Here is a 21,009-nt window from a genome sequence, read left to right as displayed (position 1 = left end):
CCTAGGTATATACTCAGGAAAAGTGAAAACATATGCCCACCCCCAAATTTGTACATAAATGTTCATAGGAGCTTTCTTCATAACAGCCCTAAAGTGGAAACCACCCAAATATTCATCAACCCGATGAATGGTTAAACAAAATGTGATGTATCCATACAATGGAATGTTACTTAGTTAAAAAAATGATGCAGTACTACATGCTACAAGACAGATGAACCTTGAAAATATTATGCCACAGGAAAGAAGGCAGACACAAAAAGACACATATGATGTGATTCCATTTATACGTCCATGTAGCACATCCACAAAAACAGAAAGTAAATTAGTAGTTGCCAGGGAGAGGAGGGAAGAGAAGTGACTACTAATGGGTGATATGATTCCATTTATATGTCCATATAGCACATCCACAGAAACAGAAAGTAAATTAGTAGTTGCCAGGGGCCAGGGAGAGGAGGGAAGAGAAATGACTACTAATGGTATGGAGTTTCTTTTTGAGGTGATGAAAATATTTTGAAATTAGATAGTGGTGATGGCTGCACAACTGTGAAATACTAAAACTGTACACTTTACAGGGGTGAATTTTATGGATGTGAATTAGATCTCAAAAAAATAACCCACTAGAATATCTGATCCTAAAATTTTGTGATATGGAACCACAAAAGATCCTGAATAGCCAAAGCAATCTTAAGAAGAACAAAGGGCTTCCCTGGTGGCACAGTGGTTGAGAGTGGTTAGGGCAACAGTAGAGAATGATAGTTTACTCAACAGAAAATCCAGCCCAGAATTCTGTAGTAAAAATGTATGGTATGAATGTTACAGTCTAATTTATTATGAGACCAGAATGACCACCACCTTCATAGATAATGAGACCTTCCTTAGTTTGTTATACAGTTTGTGTATTTACCGAGCACCTATTATGTGTATGGCATTGTGATGAACACAAAGATATAAGCACAGTACAGAGGCTCAACTTCTTCTCTGCGCTTACTAAAGAAGAAATTCTCCTTAGCTGTTTAATAAATGTTTAAAATACTCTGACCAACCTAAATGTCCATCGACGCATGAATGGTAAAGAAGATGTGGCACATATATACAATGGAATATTACTCAGCCATAAAAAGAAACGAAATTGAGTTATTTGTAGTGAGGTGGATAGACCTAGAGTCTGTCATACAGAGTGAAGGAAGTCAGAAAGAGAAAAACAAATACCGTATGCTAACACATATATATGGAATCTAAAAAAAACAGTACTGATGAACCTAGTTGCAGGGCAGGAATAAAGAGGTAGACATAGAGAATGGACTTGATGACATGGGGTGGGAGGGCAAAGCTGGGGCGAAGTGAGAGTAGCATGGACATATATACACTACTGAATGTAAAATAGCTGGCTGGTGGAAAGCAGCAGCACAGCACAGGGAGATCAGCTCGGTGCTTTGTGATGACCTAGACGGGTGGGATAGGGAGGATGGGAGGGAGGCTCAAGAGGGAGGGGATAAGGGGATATGTGTATGCATATGGCTGATTTGCTTTGTTGTGCAACAGAAACGAACACAGTATTGTGAAGCAATTATACTCTAATAAAGATCTATTAAAAAAAAAGAGAGGGCTTCCCTGGTGGCACAGTGGTTGAGAGTCCGCCTGCCGATACGGGGGACAAGGGTTCGTGCCCCGGTCCGGGAAGATCCCACATGCCGCGGAGTGGCTGGGCCCGTGAGCCATGGCCGCTGAGCCTGCCCGTCCGGAGCCTGTGCTCCGCAACAGGAGAGGCCACAACAGTGAGAGGCTTGCATAGCGCAAAAAAAAAAAAAGAAAGAGAGAGAGAAAAAAAAATACTCTGGAAAGAAATTAACTTCATAAGCTCACCTTAAATTTATATATAGAAAGGTGAAAATGAATGATATGCCTTCAACTTGCAGGTTATTTATCATTTTATAACTGTTACCTTCACTTGGATCAGAAGTGAAGTTATTTTGAGAACTGAGCATCCATTCTCTACTTTCTTGTCTTTACATATGAGATACAAATCCTGTTTTTAAGCACAGATGTCTTAATATTCATTGTAGCATGTACCGCCACAGCTAGAGTGTGAATTAAGTATTAGACACCTTGCCCCAAGGATTACCGCCATATAATTCTTTACATGAAAAAACAGCATAATAACAACTATACATGGAGAGGATTCTGGGAGCATGGAAGCTTAACGCTTCCCCCTCCCCCTTCTACTCCCAAATCTATCTCATACCCAACACAGTGGCTCTCCTGAGCTAAGGCACCTATTGGGGTGAGTAGGCAGGGAGGACCTACATGGAGGAGCTACAAACCCTCTGCAATATTCTCCCCTCTGGGTGGACATGAGCCTAAGGACCAACGAGCCTATGGATCCCCAAAGGCTAAGGAAAAAGCTGGGAAAAAAGGCTGAATTCCTGCTAGTAACATTTATTTTCAATACTGTCTTGGCAATGCAATACTAGCAATGTGATAAAGCAAACAAGAAATGGCTGATAAAAATGACAGCAAGAGGTGTTGTTTTTGGGGTTGATGCCATAAATAAATATCTAGAAATGGAAATGAAATAAAGAAAAACAAAATCTAAAAAACACCTAGAAATAAATTAAAAAGAAAGGCACAGGGCCTATTTGAGAACATAAAACAAAATCTGAATAAGAAAGATGTCCCTGGGCTTCCCTGGTAGCGCAGTGGTTAAGAATCCGCCTGCCAACGCAGGGGTCATGGGTTCGAGCCCTGGTCCGGGAATATCCCACATGCCGCAGAGCAACTAAGCCCGTGCACCACAACTACTGAGCCTGCGCTCTAGAGCCCACGAGCCACAACTACTGAAGCCCGCGCGCCTAGAGCCCGTGCTCCGTAACAAGAGAAGCCACCACAATGAGAAGCCCGCGCACTGCAACGAAAACCCAATGCAGCCAAAAACAAAAACAAACAACAAAGATGTACCATGTTCTTATATAGGAAGATTTAATGATATAAAAAGGTGAATTCTACCAAAATTAAAACAGAAATGTATTTCCACTTATTAAGCATGAAAAGACTGAAAAAAAGGTAAGGGGTGAATTGTCCCAGCAGATATCAGAAGACTAAAATCAAATAAAAATAATACTGTTATAAGAAAATACGAATAGGGCTTCCCTGGTGGCGCAGTGGTTGAGAGTCTGCCTGCCGATGCAGGGGACATGGGTTCGTGCCCCGGTCTGGGAAGATCCCACATGCCGTGGAGCGGCTGGGCCCGTGAGCCATGGCTGCTGACCCTGTGCGTCCGGAGCCTGTGCTCCGCAACGGGAGAGGCCACAACAGTGAGAGGCCCGTGTATCGCAAAAAAAAAAAAAAGAAAAGAAAAGAAAATACAAATAAACCAATGGAATGGTTTGTAAACATTTTTTACATAAAGATACCGTAAAAAATCAAGACAAATTTTATAGTTGTGATTATTTTTTACAAAGTGTTTGACAGAAAAATGGTTAATATCTATAAAAATAATTTTTTTTAAATCAGATAAATAACCCAAAAGAAAAGTAAGCAAAATATTTATTTTGCTCCCAACTCTGTGCTCAAGACCAACAGGCTGTCCTCATACTTACAATGTCCCCTCTGCCTTCAAAGGTCCTCTCATTACTCTTTGCCTACCTTAAGTCTATCCACTTGTCAGACCTCAAAAGACATGACACTTTCATCAAAGAAGGCTTCTCTGCCCTATTAAGCTAGATCAGATTCCCCTTAGAGGAATTAGGCTTTATTGCACTATATACCTCTCCTTCACAGCACCAATCACAGTTGTGATTTAAAATTTGCCTGTGTACTTATTTGATTAATTTATTTCCACCTCTAGATTATAAACTTTTAAAGGATGATGTACCGTATTAATAACCACTTGCATCCCCTGTGCACAGTATTAGGCATAGCATGCAATGTCTGTGAACAAATGAACTTGAATGAATGAATGAGACAACCTTTTCATACATGTAGCATATTGGTAGGATAACAGTTATGAATCCACTGCTTCTTGAAAAACAGAAATTATGTGCCTAATTTTTACTATACAACCTAAATACCAATGCCTAAGGATTTCACAGTCACTTTACAAGTCTTTTTAAACAGATATCCTCCTTAATCACACCTGTTTACGTGTGCTTATCTCAATAACATTTTAGTTACATTTTTGAAGCACTTCCTGCCATTAACCTCGTCTCTAGAATACTGGCTAATATGAAGCACCTGGATTTCAGGAACACAGAGGCTAAAGTAAACTGCCATGTAAATGACAGAAATGACACATTTTGGGGTCTGTAATGGATCTCTAAACTACTTTTGGACCTATTTTACTTTTACCACTAAAATTCCATCATTGAATTTAGAGTCATTTTGAGTCCATGGTAATCAAATTACAGATGAAAAAGAACTAAAGTTTTCCAACAATCTGTATAAAAGTCAACCTTTAAAGAATATCACCAGTTAGAGATTTTCTAGGTTTGGTCAAAGTGGACTTCACTTTATGTAACACTTATGTCTTGAAAATTCTGTAAACTTAATTTTTATAAATAAAATTATATTTTCTTTGTAAGTCTCACCTACGTCTGGATACTAGTTGTTCCACATTTCATATGTGTGCCCCTGAGCAAGTGATTTAAAATTCCTCAGCTGGGGCTTCCCTGGTGGCGCAGTGGTTGAGAGTCCGCCTGCCGATGCAGGGGACACGGGTTCGTGCCCCGGTCCGGGAAGATCCCACATGCCGCGGAGCGGCTGGGCCCGTGAGCCATGGCCGCTGGGCCTGCGCGTCCGGAGCCTGTGCTCCGTAACGGGATAGGCCACAACAGTGACAGGCCCGCGTTCCGCAAAAAAAAAAAAAAAAAAAAAAAAAAATTCCTCAGCTTCAGTTTCCTGAGTGTAAAATCAGATAATGATCCCTACATCCTAAGATGGTTTTGAGGCTTCCAAAGATAAAATGGGCCTCACCCAAGCATGCTCGCTGTCCTATCCTTTCTACCCCCTGCTATACAGGAATTCTATTAGAATGCTGCAAAGAAAAAAGTTTAGCAAAATTATGCCCTTTATTTGTCTTATTAATAAACCTGGATTTTCAGGTTTTATTTAAATTTACTTACTAATTTAAGGTCTCAAATAGTACAGAGATCTATATCTAGTATATTAAAGAAATGAAAAGTACAGACTAATCAAAATGCCACATAAGTAAAAGCTACACTTAATCAACAGACTATCCCAACCACACAAACTAATCAGCTGTAGAACAGGAGAAATATGGTATCACCTTTAGATCATATAATTAAGGAAAACAGAAAGCAGATCCCATCTTCCTTTGGTCAAGGTATGAATGAAGATTCAAAAGTACAAAATAGGGAAATGGAAAAAGCCAGAGAATGGACAATGGGCAAAAACTAAGTCTCCTAAATTTTTATATTCACTTATGCATCTCACGCCTAAAATTTTAATCAAGTTCCAGTAAGAACCAAACCAGATAAGGGTAAAGCCAACAGCAAAGTCAATAAAGAGAACCAATAAAACCATGAGGCTCAGGGTCTTCTCTGGTGGCGCAGCAGTTAAGAACCCGCCTTTCAATGCAGGGGACATGGGTTCGAGCCCTGGTCCAGGAAGATCCCACATGCTGCAGAGCAACTAAGCCCGTGTGCCACAACTACTGAGCCTGCACTCTAGAGCTCACGAGCCACAAGCCTGCATGCCTAGAGCCCGTGCTCCACAACAAGAGAAGCCACCGCAATGAGAAGCCTGCACACCACAACGAAGAGTAGCCCCCCATCGCCACAACTAGAGAAAGCCTATGCGCAGCAACGAAGACCCAACGCAGCCAAAAATAAATAAATAGATAAATAACAAAAAACCCTGAGGCTCTGTCTCTCCCTGTTTGAGGAAAAGCTGCCACTGTCTTGACAGAGGAAAGATCAGGCAGCAAGCTCTGCCCTAACAGTCACCACCTGGCAGCCAGGTTTTGTCAAGCAAATTTTGAGAATTCTCTAGCTTCCCACTTTCTATCTAATTATAGCACTTTATGAAAACCATTCTCTCTCACACATACACATTCTCTTTCCCTCTCTCTCTCACATTCTCTCTCTGAATCCTTTTAATGTTATGATATGACAGTAACAGGTATGGATATATCTGACAATATTCCCCAGAAAAGAATGGTAAATACTGCCATAAAGGAAAGAACTGTACTTACTGTAAAAATAATAAATCTGCTGTGAAATCAGGAGTATAAAGTGTTTGAAAAAGAATATCATTGGTATAATTAGATAAACCTGTAATATGGCTTCTTTAAAGAACAATTCCGACCAGATGTATAAATTCACTCAGTCATGCCCTTTTCATTTTGTGGATGAGGAAATGAAGGCCCAGCAAGACAGTAAGCGCCTGTGGACACACAACTCGTCAGTGTCACACCTCCCACAGAGCCTCAGAGGCCTCCCTTCTAGTGCAGTGCTCTTAGTAGGAAACCTGTTTTTCAAGGGAAACTGCTTTGGCCTTTATGTCTCAAATATCTGACAACTTGGCGAGCTCAGAGAGGTTTACATGAAGTCACAAATTGTCAGACTAGGTGAATAAGGCAAAACTGTGATCTTGATCTATCATGCGCTGTTTCTGGATGCAACCCCTCCAACAGCTCTTTTCCACTTGCTCCTACTATTCTCCCACCATTTGAATTAATTTTAGAAGTGTGTTTTCTTCAACTACTACAACAGCACTATCCTTGTTAAAGCCAGCTAGTTCTTTCAGTTTTGGATTATTTGAACTATAAAGTCTTTTTTTCAGCTTCAGAATTATGTGATCTTTGGTGCTTTTAATATTCCAAGATTCAACGAAGTAAGTACTTGTGAAGCACCTACAGTGTACGTAACACTATGCTAAATAAATCCTACTACACAGATTTAAAAAGGAAAAAACAAAAAAAAAGCCCAAACAAACAAAAAAAACTAACCTTGCCTTCAAAGATATCACTAGCATGTTGAGCGTATTAGTGTATCCACAGTGCTAGTTAGATCAAGAATTACCTAACTTGGGCAAATCACTGAACCTGTCCAGGCCTAGATAAAGAGATTTTCAAACTGTGCTTTAGAATTTCCATAAATATGTGATGCTATAACCACTGGTCCCCAGGAGGACAGAGTCAAGCCACCTGAGTCAATATCACTTATCCCCATCTACCCACCCCTTCCAAGTTCAACCCAAAAGTGGGCTGCTGCATTAAAAAAAAAAAAAATGAAATCTACTCAGAAAACTTCAGGACCACTCTAAAATTCCGTAATAACCTGTTACTGTTTTTAATCCGTATTTTAATCACCAATATCTATGTCAGTGATGGTGAAGACGCAGCCTCTCCCTATAAGATTTACAGACCACATAAAGGATCCTACCCACTATAAGTACTATACTTAGTCCATAAAATCTGACTCCGTTTTGGCTTTTCTCAGTGCAATAACTAAAGCATATCACTACTGAATCTAGTTCTGTAAAATCACTGCTGAAGTTCTCTTAGGGAATACCTAGGTGGTCAGTACCAATTTATGTAACGTGAGACATTTCTTCTCTCCATACAACTAGGCTTCCTGCCACCTTTCTCACATTATTTTATGCAGATATAGAAACTGTCCTATTTGCACACTGTTTAACATTAACAGTTGCCGAAACTGTTCTACTGCTCTGCTGCCTGTACAGAGAAGACTGAGACTCTCTCATGTGAGCAGCAACAATGTTTCCCTTCCTTTTCCTTAACAGGTCTCTGCAAACCTCTCTTCTCTTGGGCTAAAAACTTTACTGGTTAATCCCAATCCTCAACTGCCTTGCTCCATCAATTACTTTCCTTCTTATTTGATAAACACATTCTTCCATAAAATAACCTAAAATTTTATTCTGCCTTAGCCTTCCCATTACTTCGCCAAGTCTCTATTATACTGTGGATGATCCATGGCTTATGACACATTGTCTTTAGCTATCGCTGAGTGACACTTTAGGAAGCAGCTTTACTGAAACTATTATTATATTTTTACTGTAGGTAAGGTATAAAGGATATTGATTGCCCTGTCCCTTCAAAGTGAGGCCATGTGAGAATTTCTTTCCTAGGTGGTGCTCAAGAAAAGTCAGCTTTCCTGATGACCTAGTAAGTTTTCATCATATATAAAATGAAAAACAAAGTTATATCTCATCACATTTCCTTCCCCTTTGCTCTGGCTACAAGGAAGCTTGGGGTCAAATTTATAGGTCAATTTTAATAAATTTGACGATCTCACTTATTCATAGCGTAGTTCATTTCATGCTGGGTTTCCATTTTATATCTTTGGTGGCTCTAATTTTAAATTTCAACCTTTTTCTATTTTGTGACTATACAAAATATATTCTTGTAAATTGCCTCAGATTCTTCATGATATAAGATAAAGTATAAATAAATAAATTATGGCATTTCCAAACCCACTGGGTAATATTTGTGCTTAACAAAGACTCGTGGAATTAAAATTTTACTTTCCTGAAAAAAGGAAGCAGAGGAGTGCGGCTGATTAGATCATCTGGTCTTTATTCCATCAGGCATTTTTCTCATTTTATTTCTATTGCACGTATTATGAATCCATGATCTAAACATAGTCTATTTGCCATTATGTTAATGAAATAAATGAGAAGCAACTTTATTTAAGTCATAAAAACTTTTCATTCTTTGAGTATATTGGGATTTTTGTTTTTTACTTTTCAATTGGACAGTTTGTTTTCCTCTTTGAACACACATTAATCTGATGGCACTATAAAAGATTAAAAAATAACTGTAGAAGTTAACTATGAGTAAAGACTGTTAGATAGTAAAAATGGCTACAGAGAGAAGTTATGACACAATCTCTTTGAGTCTGAATCGAAGGCCTGCTAGATGAGAGTCTATGTTTGTGATACTGTGTTTCTAATTCCTATTCTTAACTGCTTTTTCCATGATCGTAGGCAACTAGCTTTCTGGATACCATTCATTCAATGAAAATTTACTCAGTATTGCTATATAGGAAATATATGGTAGTTTTAAAGTACTCTACAGAAACATGGAGTTTCTTAACCCCATGAAAGTGTACAGTAATGAGACGCTACTATTTATTTTGTTGTACAACACTGAGGACCCATCATCTAAAACAAATACAGTCGATTCTCATCTGTGGTACTTATGTTCTATAAAGTTACTGCAAACACTGACTGAATTAACAAATACTGAACCATTGCTCTTAGGGGGACTACAAGGGTTACTGCAAGTCTCTGGTCACATGTCTTCAACTCATCAATACATAACCTTGTTTTATGTATGTTTCTGTATAAAGGTAGCACTTCAGCACTATGCTTGGGAGTCATTTTTAACATCAAAATTACCAACGAAAAGCACAAAAACGTGAAGAACGCGGCACTAAATAGACTGGGAAAAGTCACTTGTTTACAGTATGAGAGCAGAAACAAGAAGGCACAGCATCACTGAAAATGTGCACATGGGCAAAGCAAATTTTTCATCACTCTGCACATGTCCAGGGAAGTACTGTTGAGTACTGACTTTGAGGTTGCAAATAAATTTTAGCAAGCAGGCTAATCTGCAAATACAAAATCTGCAAATAAAGAGCACCAACTAAATGAGTCACATATTTCACAGTACAGTCTCTGATTTGACTGCCACCAAAAGGAAGAGATCTGGAAAACCCTAATAAATGTTATTCAGTTACTATGCAAACTGAAAAGAGTTTGGACTAGAGTGCTTCAAGAAGTAAGATGTCCGAGACTTTCATAAGTTGGTATTGTTAAAAATGTTACTTCCTACCTGGTATATTCTAAAAGGGATGTAACGAAATCCATTTTCCTCTGCAGGATATTCCATGAGTTTCCGATTGATGGCCCAAAACTGGTCAAATCTGTCTGTAATGATAAATTATTCATTAAAAATGAACAACATTATAATTTAATACCTCATATGAAGAGATTAAAGTTGTTAAGCATCCATTCTAAAAGAAGTTTCTGAAAGGGCATTATTTCTGTATTATTTTTCTTAAACTTATCTTTCCATAACTAAACATAAAGCAAGATATAAAATTATTTTTTTCTACATTATTGTTGCTTCCTTTTCCTAGATATCTCCATAGACATTTTTTCTCATAAGAGAAACTCTAAATAGATTATGACTACTGGTGTTATCACAGCAAAAAACATCAGGTATAGATGAATGTCTCGATTCCCTTGGTCCTATTCCTACTGTCTAAACTAAAGGCACAGCTTCAAGTGACCTAAAGTTTAACCACAAATTGTTTAAAGAAACAAAGTAAAAATACCAAACACAGTACACATTAAACAGAAAAAAGATAAAATTATAGGACAAGCTTTGAAAGAAATGTGAAACTGACACTTAAATAACTGTCAGTTGCAGCTTAATCCCAGACTGATTAAACAACTCCTTTTTAAAAATGTAAGGCTTGCTTTAAACAAAAAAAACCCCACTTTACTGATATATAATTCACATACCATAAAATTCACCCTTTTGAAGTGTTAACTGAGTGGTTGTTAGCATATTCAGAGTTGCCAATATATAATTTCAGAACATTTTCATCATCCCCAAAAGAAACCTGTACCCATTAATAATTATGCCCTCCCCCCACATCCCCTGGAAATCACTAATCTCTACTCTATTCCAGAAATTTCATATAAATGGAATCATATAATATGTGGTCTTCTGCATCTGTTTTTCTTTCTTACTATGTTTTCAAGGTTCATTCATGTTGTAGCATGTTATCAGAACTTTATTTTTACTACCAAATAATATGTCATTGTATGGAGATACCACATTTTGTTTACCCATTCAATAGTTTGTAGACATTTGGGCTGTTCCCACTTTTTGGCTATTATGATTAATGCTACCATGAACATTCACGTACAAGTTTCTGTATGGATGCGTATTTTCTATTTTCTTGGGCATATTACCTAAGAATGGAACTGCTGAGTTACACAGTAACTGTTTATCTGCCATATGGTAACTATGTTTTGAAGAACTGCCAAACTGCTTTCCAAAGAGGCTGCACCATTTTACACCCCCGCCAACAATGTATGAGGGTTCTGATCTGTCCACATCCTTGCCAACACATTACTGTCCATCTTCTTTATTATAGTCATTCTAGTGGGTATGAAGTGGTATCCCCTTATGGTTTGATTTCCATTTCCCTAAAGACTAATTATGCTGAGTATCTTTTCATTTGTTTCCTAGCCATTTATATATTTTCTTTTGGAGAAATGACTATCAAATCCTTTGTCCTCTTTTTAACTGGGTTGTTTATCTTTTTGTTGTTGAGTATTGTACGAGTTCTTTATGTATTCTGGATACAAGCCCCTTAATCTGATAAATAATACACAACTATTTTTTTTCCCATTCTGTGTGTTGTTTTTTAACGCCTTTAACTCACCCGGATTTCTACCTTAAAATATTTTTTATACACAGAAATTTATCTCAGAATCAAATCTCTGTAAAGTACATGAATACTCCAGAATCTCAGGTCAGCCTGGTATATTCTCTACTACTAGACTCATCTCAACCCAATTTACTGGTAATATATTCATACTGCTTAAGCCATCATAATTATATATAAAAAACAAAGTTTAGCTGTTTCTTCTTAGATGACTGTGACAGGCTCTAGGCCTTCTCTAATCTCATTTTCAACTCCAATCTGGGGAAAAATACATACTACAATAGAACTGGTAGGATAGGGAATTTAGAACCCAGTCAGTCCAGGGCAATTTCACAGATGACAACTAAGGTCCAGCTTGTTATGAGTTTAGTTAAGAACCAAGACAAGACTCTTGGTCTTCTGATTCAAAGCCCACAACCGTTTCAACAGTTGCAACCACAAAACTGCATCTTAATGCTAAGAGTAGCTGCTTTAACCACAATTCTTTCATGTATGAATCAATTATTCAGTCAATGCTTTTTTAAAAGTATCTTTCCGCTTTCAAGTATCAAGCAAGAATGTGATAGCTAAATAAAGTGATTCTTCGTGCACTGCTAAAATTTTACTCACTGCCTCATCATTAAATCTCTAACACCTACCACAGTGCATGCACAACATATGCTCTTGAATCAATGAAAAACAGAATACTACATATATAAATTTTCATTAAAATTTTTGGATTCTTATCCTAGGTCTGTAACTTAATAGCTAGACTAGAAACAACAAATCAACTGAAAATTCTGCCCTAATTCACTTACAGATGAAATAAAAGGAGTTAAATAGTTCTAATACCTCTTCTAAAAATAAAATTTTATAATTATTTAAGACACCTTCTTTATCAAAATATAACTTATTAAAAACCACAAGCAAACCTCTATTAAATGAAAAATTTATACTGTTTCTAACAGAGGGGAAAAAATGGGCTAAAGCAGTGGTCCTTAACCAGGGAAGATTTTGCTCCACTGTGGGTCTGGGGACATTTTTGGATGTCACCAATATGTGTGTGTTACTAGCATCTAGTGGGTAAAAGACAGGGATGCTGCTAAACATACCACAATGCATAGGACAGCTCTCCACAACCAAGAATTATCTGACTCAAAATGTCAATAGGGCTAAAGGAAGGAAAGCAAACACAAACAAACAAAAAGTACAGAAAGGTAATTAGTGAAAAGCTTTCACGTACCTATACTGCAAAAAAGTAAACTGGAAAAAGAAACATTACTGTGCACATTACCAATTTGCTGACACTCAACTCCAAATTCACCCTTCAATATATACACAGGCATAACGGACACAATTTCTTTAAGCATCTCTAGCGTGACAATCACATTAAACTTTCTCAGTAGAGAGTACTGAAAGGACACTGCAGGAGAAAGGGGCTCCTGCCTACACACACACACACTGAAGGCTCCTTGCCCAAATTAGCACCCTGCTTTCCTCTGCAGGCCCATATGGGTGGCTGGCCTACAGTTTCCCACAGAGACGCCAGTCCCTCTGCATGCTTGTGCCACTTGTTGCTGGTGGCCCGCACTCCAGATTTTCCTGACTTCCCAGCCACTGCAGACCTGCTCCAATCTGGGCAAAATAGTGAACACTTCTCTACTAACCCAATGGGCTGGAATATACATTCTCCAATGAGTTCTAAACCCAGCCCTGGGAAGGGGCTCCTTTTAAGTGTGACCTTCCTCTTTAGCCCCAGGGTACCAGATATGATTTTCTTATATCTTCAGTTACTCTTTTACCAGAGTTTAATCATTCAGTATACCATACTTAACCTATTTATCCCTCTGTGTGGTTTCTATCTCCTAACTGGACCTAGTCTGATACAACTATGTTTTAAAGGAATAAAGACATAATAAAAATCTGTATTAATTAAGATTAGCTTTATCTTCTTATAAAAATGTTATGTTCTTATATAAAATAGGCATTTCCTCAACAATACCAAAAACATTCCAACCAAGAATAATCTAACTTTTATAAGTCAAAGTTATTAATTAGAAAGACACAAATAAAAGAAATTAAAAGAAAATCAGTGCTGAGTTTCAGTTTATAACCAAATGTCTTTCACACTGGGTTTTGTAACATCAGGAACTCTTTTATCCCTTAGTCAATAATTAAATAAAATTGGAGTAAGGATGTATTGCTAACTTCCTACATGGTAATGAATCAAGTATATATTAACCTGTCACCAAACAATTAGTTATTATAATTAAGTTGTAAATTTAGTTATTTGTGTCATTGGCCACGAAAACAGTACCTACAAGTAAAAGAAGCTCAATGGTCTTTAGCTGCTCATTTTTTAAACTGTAAAGTTAGGTAAATGTACATCTATTTCAACAGCTTTCATGTTAATTTAGTTCTAATTCTAAAACAAAACAAACTACTAAGTAGAAGAAAAAATTAAAACTAGCAGTCACTTAGCTTATACAAAGAATGGGAGAAAAGAAGGTAACTTAATGTACTTCTTGCCAGAGCTATTAAGAATATGATTGATAAGTTGGTATCTGTTTTCTATAGCTGTGCTATAGAAAGTCAATCTATTTTTTTTAAAGATATTAAAAACAGAATTCCTCAAAATCCTGGTAGCCACCAATTTTTTTTTTCTCACTCTCTGCTGAATTAAGCTTTTATATTAGTCTTGGAAATTTTTAAAAAATCCAGAAAAAAAAATTTTTTAAACCAAAGATCTTCCTAAGAAGCATGAAAAATAAATGGATTACATTTGTATTCTTTGTTCCTCACATAGAAAAAGCTGCAGAAAAAAGTGGCGATCTTAAAGGATGTTTCTGCTCTTCCACTTAAGCTTTATTAAGAACTCAAGGCAAAATAATTTTTAATATTCAAATGCCACAAACAATGTATTCGTCTACAGGATCCCACAGGAAACGTGGAGGACATCTAAGGGACTGCGACCCAGCCTCAATTCAGTAATGTGGTATTGCTGGCTGGGATATAACCATAGGAAAGTGGTGAAATGGCTTCCACATGCACACCATCCACTTCCTGCTCTTTAAGTCTGTGATGTCAAAAAGAACAGATTTACAGCACCCTAAATAAGTGTCAGATCATGATGGCCCATAAAACACAGGCTTTAAGCTTTTCTTTAAACAGAAAAGCAAATGGTTGAAAATCACTACTGAAGGGAACACACTCCTCACAGAATTCTGCATTTATCAACAGTATTATTCAAATCAGTACTACAGGTGGTCATGTAATATACATGGTGTTTTGACCAGAGGCTTTCAAAATTTATAGCAGAAAACATATCCAAGTACAGACCTATTCGAATTAATTTCTTAACATGTAATATAGTAAACATCTTTGTGAAGCAGAATAGGAGGGGAAAAAAAACAGTAATTACTGGTAGGGTACCAAACACAGGTGTGTTAAATATGTGACCTGTCTCTTCAAACTCATTTGTCCTCTGAGTCATATGTTAACAGGACAGTTAGGGCTGACCCAGGGAAGGGAACATTCTCTGTACGGCAGCAAGTCCACTGGTACTTGGATGCTTAACAGAACTGCACCCACACACTTCCATGAGAACTTCTGTTTGAGGTTTAAAGTTACTGTGATGTATCTTCAAAGAAGTCTTGAAAATGCTTCAAGGACCCCTGAAAATTTGTCATGAAAACAGAAGTAGGCAGGACCAGCAGGCTGGCCTCTGTATTAAGGCTGAGAGGAGAACCAAACCAGGAGAAGGTCAATCCTTAATCCTGTTCGTAAACACTCATCTTGGCAATAGGATTGTACCCTGGGGAATTTGTTGTTAGAGTGAATCAAAAGAGCAATAAAACCTGGATCTGAGGAAATCTTTGACCTGGAGCATCACTGTCTCAGAATAAACTGAGAGAAGACATTTATAGTAGTCTCCCCTTATCCATGGGGGATACGTTCCAAGACCTCCAGTGGATGCCTGAAACAGCGGATAGTACCGAATCCTACACATACTGTGTTTTTCCTATACCTACATACCTGTAATAAAGTTTAATTTATAAATTAGGCACAGTAAGAGACTATCCCGATTGCCAGCATCACTAACATTTTGCGGCCATTATTAAGTAAAATAAGGGTTACTTGAACACAAGCCCAGCAATACCACAACAGTTGATGTGATAACTGAGACGGCTACTACGTGACTAACAGGAGGGTAGCACATACAGTGTGGATATACCAGAATCATTCCCTATACTTCACATGCTGAGGTGAGATGGAACAAGATTTCATCATGCTACTCAGAACAGTGCACGATTTAAAACTTGTGAATTACTGATTTCTGGAATTTTTCATTTAATATCTTCAGACCACGTATGCCCACAGGAAACTGAAACTGTGGAAAACAAAACCATGAATAAGGAGGAACTACCATAGTCCTCTGCCCTAAAAAAGAAGTGCTGTCTATTAAAATAAAGTCAATTACTGGGATTCACTCTTGGAAAACATTAAAGATGCTGTAACACACCGTCTAGAAAACTGGCCTCAAGGAGAGGAATCAATATATATTTTTACAGTGCAATTCTCTCTGTATTCACTGCTACAACTTTCATCTAAACCACTATCAACTCTCATCTGAACCATTGCGACAGCCTCCTAATTGGGCTCTGCCCTTCCACTTGTATCCATAATACACAGCATCCAGAATGCTCTTTTAAAACATAAATTGAGTCATACCATGAATGAATAAATTTCTAAACATTTTTCTAATGGGCCATAAGGAATAATGCTTTATAATGTACTTTAACAATACGATTATTTGAAGTTAAGTACTAGAATCATTATTAAAAGAAAAAATCCAATGCATCTCCTTACTGGCTACAAATGGGGCAGACTGCTCCCCACTCAAACTCTGCATGCAAGCAACCATAATGTTGGTAATGAAATACCTCCTTCCCGGGAAGCTGGTTCCTTTCAGCCCCCTCCCACTCCCTTGAAATGCAATGGTTCCTGCATCCCTCTGAGATCTCGCTGCCTACCAATCTGCGTACTTACTAAAGCTCCAAATCACACTATTTTTCTTTTCTGTCCCTAGAAAACACCAAGCTTATCCCCATATCACAGTTAGAGGCTTGGAATCCCCCACTTTTCCAATCGTCACATAGCTGCTTTTTTGTCATCATCCAAGTCTCAACAGAAGTGCCACCTCCTCAGGGGAGAATTTCCTCATAATTCTAGCTAAAGTATTATTCTGTTTTCTTCTAAACACTTACCGTTCTTTGAAATTACCCTATTTACATGTTTAATTAGTTACTCTCTCTCCCCCAATTAAAATGCATTCCAAGAGTCAATCCCAGTAGTTGACTTTATTTTAATAGACAGAATTCAATTACTGTATTTCAACCAATTAAGAAACATTTACTTCAAATTTATTTTCTAATTGGGCCAGTAACAACATAAAAGGGATTCAAAATTCAAAAAAAATCATAATGTAAAAAACCCGCAACTTATTCTATGTGCTCATGTTAAAAACTTAAAAAAAGGAAGAAATGACCTTCAATTATATTCAAGTCTTCACTGGCTCTAAAAGACAATTTTTAAAGTAGCTTGTTTGCTAAAAAGAGATTTAAAGAGCTATAGCCAGTGGCAGGCCAGCGCTAATTAACTAAATGTATTCCTGTGTAAATCACTTACAAATTTTTAACCAGATTACCTGACTTGTTACCTTTCAAAACTACTGTAAATTGAGAAAATATTTTTCCTCTCAGGTTAAGTTACAGTTTATCACTTTCCTAAATTCAGAGGGCCAGAAACAAACTTAACATGTAATCAAGCCCAGTTTTACTTCACTCAGAGCACTCCAAAGTCATAAGACAAAAACAAAAATCTATTTTAACTTTTGAAAGACCAATGGAGAAAAAGATACTCCATTATATTCACTATTATCTTTGCAATGTTTATTATGCAGGATACTCTATCTTTATGCTAATACAAATTCCTCATGCTTCTGATGAGAAACTGTAAATGAGAAAATTTTATTAATAATTCTTCATAGACAAATGACAAAAGCTTAAAAAGCTGGGTGGGGCACCAGCGGTCACTGGAGATGCAATATATCATGCAACCTTTCTCAGCTTTAGCTGCCTACCTGGACCACCTGAGAAACTTTTAAAAAAATACTAATGTCAAGGACCCACTCCAGACCAGTTATTTCAGATTCCCTGGAACTGTATTTTTTGGAAACTCCCAGATGATTCTAACATGTAGCCAGAGTTAACAGCCTCCAGATGGAAAATACACTGACTTTAGAATCAGAGATCTAAGATCAAATCCTGGTCCCATCTCTTACTAGCCCTGTAAGCTCTTTTCCTCATTTTTAAAGTTGATAATGTTTATCTAATTCTTAGGAAAAATCACTAAGAAGGCATATCCAGGACTGGGACATCACAGGAATTTAGTAATGTAATATGATTACAGGTAAATTCTGTTCTATTTCAAATCCATCTCATCTGTCCAAGGTGGCACATGAAAAATGCCTCTTTAAAAGAAGTCCCCCATTTGCAAATAGTTCATATTATGAATCTCCAGTTTAATTCAGGCAAGGAAGAGAAAAGATAAAGTAAAACAACTGATAGAAGTAACAGTGTACTCAATTAAGTTTTTACTTTGTAGGATCTGCATAGAGTTAAATCTATTAAAGTGTTTATTTACTCCTATTATGTACCTAATTGAGTACTGGGAGCTGTAGAGAATTAAAAACCAAAATATAAAACAAGTACACGGACTCTCCTTTACTTAATATGTAGCTGGGGAAGCCAAACTGGCATACATAAAGTTATCACAATTTCTAATGGGTCCGATTGGTCCTTTATTGTGCATTAGTAGTGCCTGATGGTTCAAGTCCTCCCCGCCCTTCTCTTCTAATGCAGGTGACCAAGTGACAGATGCTTAAGTAAAAAGCATGTTAAAAGTTAGGCTGGGGACTTCCCTGGTGGCGCAGGGGTTAAGAATCTGCCTGCCAATGCAGGGGACACGGGTTTGATCCCTGGTCCAGGAAGATCCCACATGCCATGGAGCAACCAAGCCCATGCGCCACAACTACTGAGCCTGTGCTCTAGAGCCCACGCGCCGCAACTACTGAAGCCCGCGTGATCTAGGGCCCATGCTCCACAACAAGATAGGCCATCGCAATGAGAAGCCCGCACACCGCAACCTGTTCGCCACAACCAGAGAAAGCCCGCGCACAGCAACAAAGACCCAACACAGCCAAAAATAAATTTTTTTTAAAAAGTTAGGCTGGTAAAAAAGTGGTATTAAAATAACTCAAGTGATGCTAGAGTGAAAAGTCATGGGTTCTGATTATAGTAGAAACTCAGAGATCATTTTTATTAATAACATACCTGAACAGAATTTAACTGTTTTTTTAAAACCCTAAATGAATTTTATGTTGTTTGATTTTCAAAGCAACTTCTGAGGGAAGCTGCGGTTCAAAGCAGGTAAATGATTTGCTTGAGGTCACCAGGTCAGTAGATTCTCAGGGATGCTACAATATCACAGAAAACTTTCAGTTACATTTCTATAAATTAAAACGCTGGTTGCTTGTTAAAACTCCAAGTTGAGTCAATTCAATGACGTATGATTAACAGGAATCTGAGAAACTGTTAATGAACAGAATGTTCACATTACCAAAAATTCCAGTCCTATACTTCAAAATTCATGGTAGTGTCAGGTATAATAGTTTACCAAATCTTGTCTCCTTTGGCAGTTACACATCTCAAACTGAACAGTTAGCAGTAGCTGCTGCAGAAATACTTAATAAACATTTAAGTAAAAATTTACTTCAACATGCACATTAAGGCATTATTTTTCAATGAGAACAAGGAAAAATGCAACTGATAATTGAAAACATCATTCAACTAGGAACAACTACCTCTTAAAAGCAGACATGGACAATGATGAGGAAAACGGGAAAATTCAACCATAGTTTAGCTTTTAGCTACTAGGATTATTCAGGTGGCAATTACTACACAATTTATTTATTATAACAACTCATTCACTATCAAAACAAAGTTGACTTGTAAAATTATACACATACCCCCAAAATAGGGCCCATCCAACATTTTATAAACTATATTACTTCCTATAGTGAGTTTATTTTAGAATAAATACTATTATTTTAAATGTATTCAGTAGGTTTTAGTAATAAGTGATATAATGTATCCTAAAAGTTAATCAGGATTTCTAAGAATTCCAGTAGAAATAAGAATAAAGTTATTAAAAATTGAAATTATTCTACCAGTGCTTCTCAACTTATTCATTTACACTCAAATATCTGAATCCCACAGAATATTATTCTGAGTGTAATAACACCTTAAAATAAATGATGATAAAAACATTGGGGGGAAACTTTTTTTTGAATTTTGTATTATTTATTTTTTGTACAGCAGGTTATTAGTTATCTATTTTATACATATTAGTGTATATATGTCAATCCCAATCTCCCAATTCATCCCATCACCACCACCACCCTCCCCCGCCACTTTTGGGGGGAAACTTCTAGTATGTAAAGCCTTTCTCCTTCACTCAATGAGCCTATGCAGTTGCTCTCTTCTATTCCTCCTTCCCAGATATTAGATGTCCACTAATTGCCTTTTTTCCTCTGCTCCTCCTTCCTTATATTCTGAGTGGACAAATAGCAATACATTTTTTTTCTTGCAAAAATGTTTTTATAGGATTTTTAAAACCCACATAAAAATAATTTCACCTTAAAATAAGTGAAAAGTTAAGTGCAGGTTAATATACTTGTAGGAAAAAAAATCTGAGTTTATTAACAAAAACAAGAAGCTACTTTAAGAAAAAGAGGCATATATCTTGAAATGTACTTCTGAGTGTGGTTTATGGTAATGTGAAATAAAGCGAAATCTGAATCTGGTTAAATCTTTTATGCAAATAAACTCCAATTAAAAATACCATTTGGGATATTTTATTGATATTACTCTACAGAGAAAGATAGAAATAAGCTAGATGTAGAAAAGCCCAGGAACCAGAGATAGTCTGGATCCTAAAGGGACCCTGTGGGAAGAAATGCTTCTTAAGTAGAAAGCCACTTTGAAGATAATGATCAGGACTTGACTGAACACCCTGTATCTTAGATACACAAATTTGTTTATTTTGCACTCATTTTTTATGGGTTGCTTCTTTTCTAGTTTTCCAGCATTTGGGTTAAAATCGTGCAACTCTTTAAATACTATTAAAACACTGGAATAGTTTAATATTTAAATGTAATTTTCACATAAAAGGATTTCTGAATCTTTTAGTTTCTAAAGCAATAAAAGAGACATGCAACGAATAATAACAAATTAGCCCTGCTATAGAACGGCAGTTACTTCTTTGGTTCAGAAAAAACATCATTAATATGGAGAACTGTGACATCAAGAACTTCTTATCACAGCCACTAGTCAGGACTGGTCTGCACAGGCAGAGATGGAGTAAATAGAATGTCACGGGGATAGGACTGGGAGAGTGGAGGGGGAGGAAATTCTAGAATTCTCAATAAAGTAATTTCTAGGTCTTTGTTAAAAAGTACATGAAA

General features: G+C 37.1%; 1 protein-coding gene across 6 annotated transcripts in view; it reads right to left on the bottom strand.

Moving 5' to 3' along the window:
- ATG5 (autophagy related 5) overlaps positions 1 to 21,009 on the bottom strand; it is a 120,260-nt gene that overhangs the window by 41,545 nt on the left and 57,706 nt on the right. For 5 of the 6 annotated variants that reach the window (XR_009543852.1, XM_060168004.1, XM_060168003.1 and 2 more), the window contains one exon: positions 9,815 to 9,909. Coding sequence is in view for 5 of the 6 variants with exons in the window: in XM_060168004.1 (XP_060023987.1) it covers positions 9,815 to 9,909 (95 nt within the window). In the remaining variant the exon portion in view is untranslated. The remainder of the gene's footprint in view (positions 1 to 9,814; positions 9,910 to 21,009) is intronic. The other variant, XM_060168008.1, reaches the window with a different exon arrangement.

The sequence above is a fragment of the Lagenorhynchus albirostris genome, chromosome 12 (genome assembly GCF_949774975.1).
Source record: "Lagenorhynchus albirostris chromosome 12, mLagAlb1.1, whole genome shotgun sequence".
Taxonomy (NCBI): Eukaryota; Metazoa; Chordata; class Mammalia; order Artiodactyla; family Delphinidae; genus Lagenorhynchus; species Lagenorhynchus albirostris.
The sequence above is the reverse complement of the archived record's forward strand: the minus strand, read 5'-3'. Positions and strand labels throughout refer to the sequence as shown.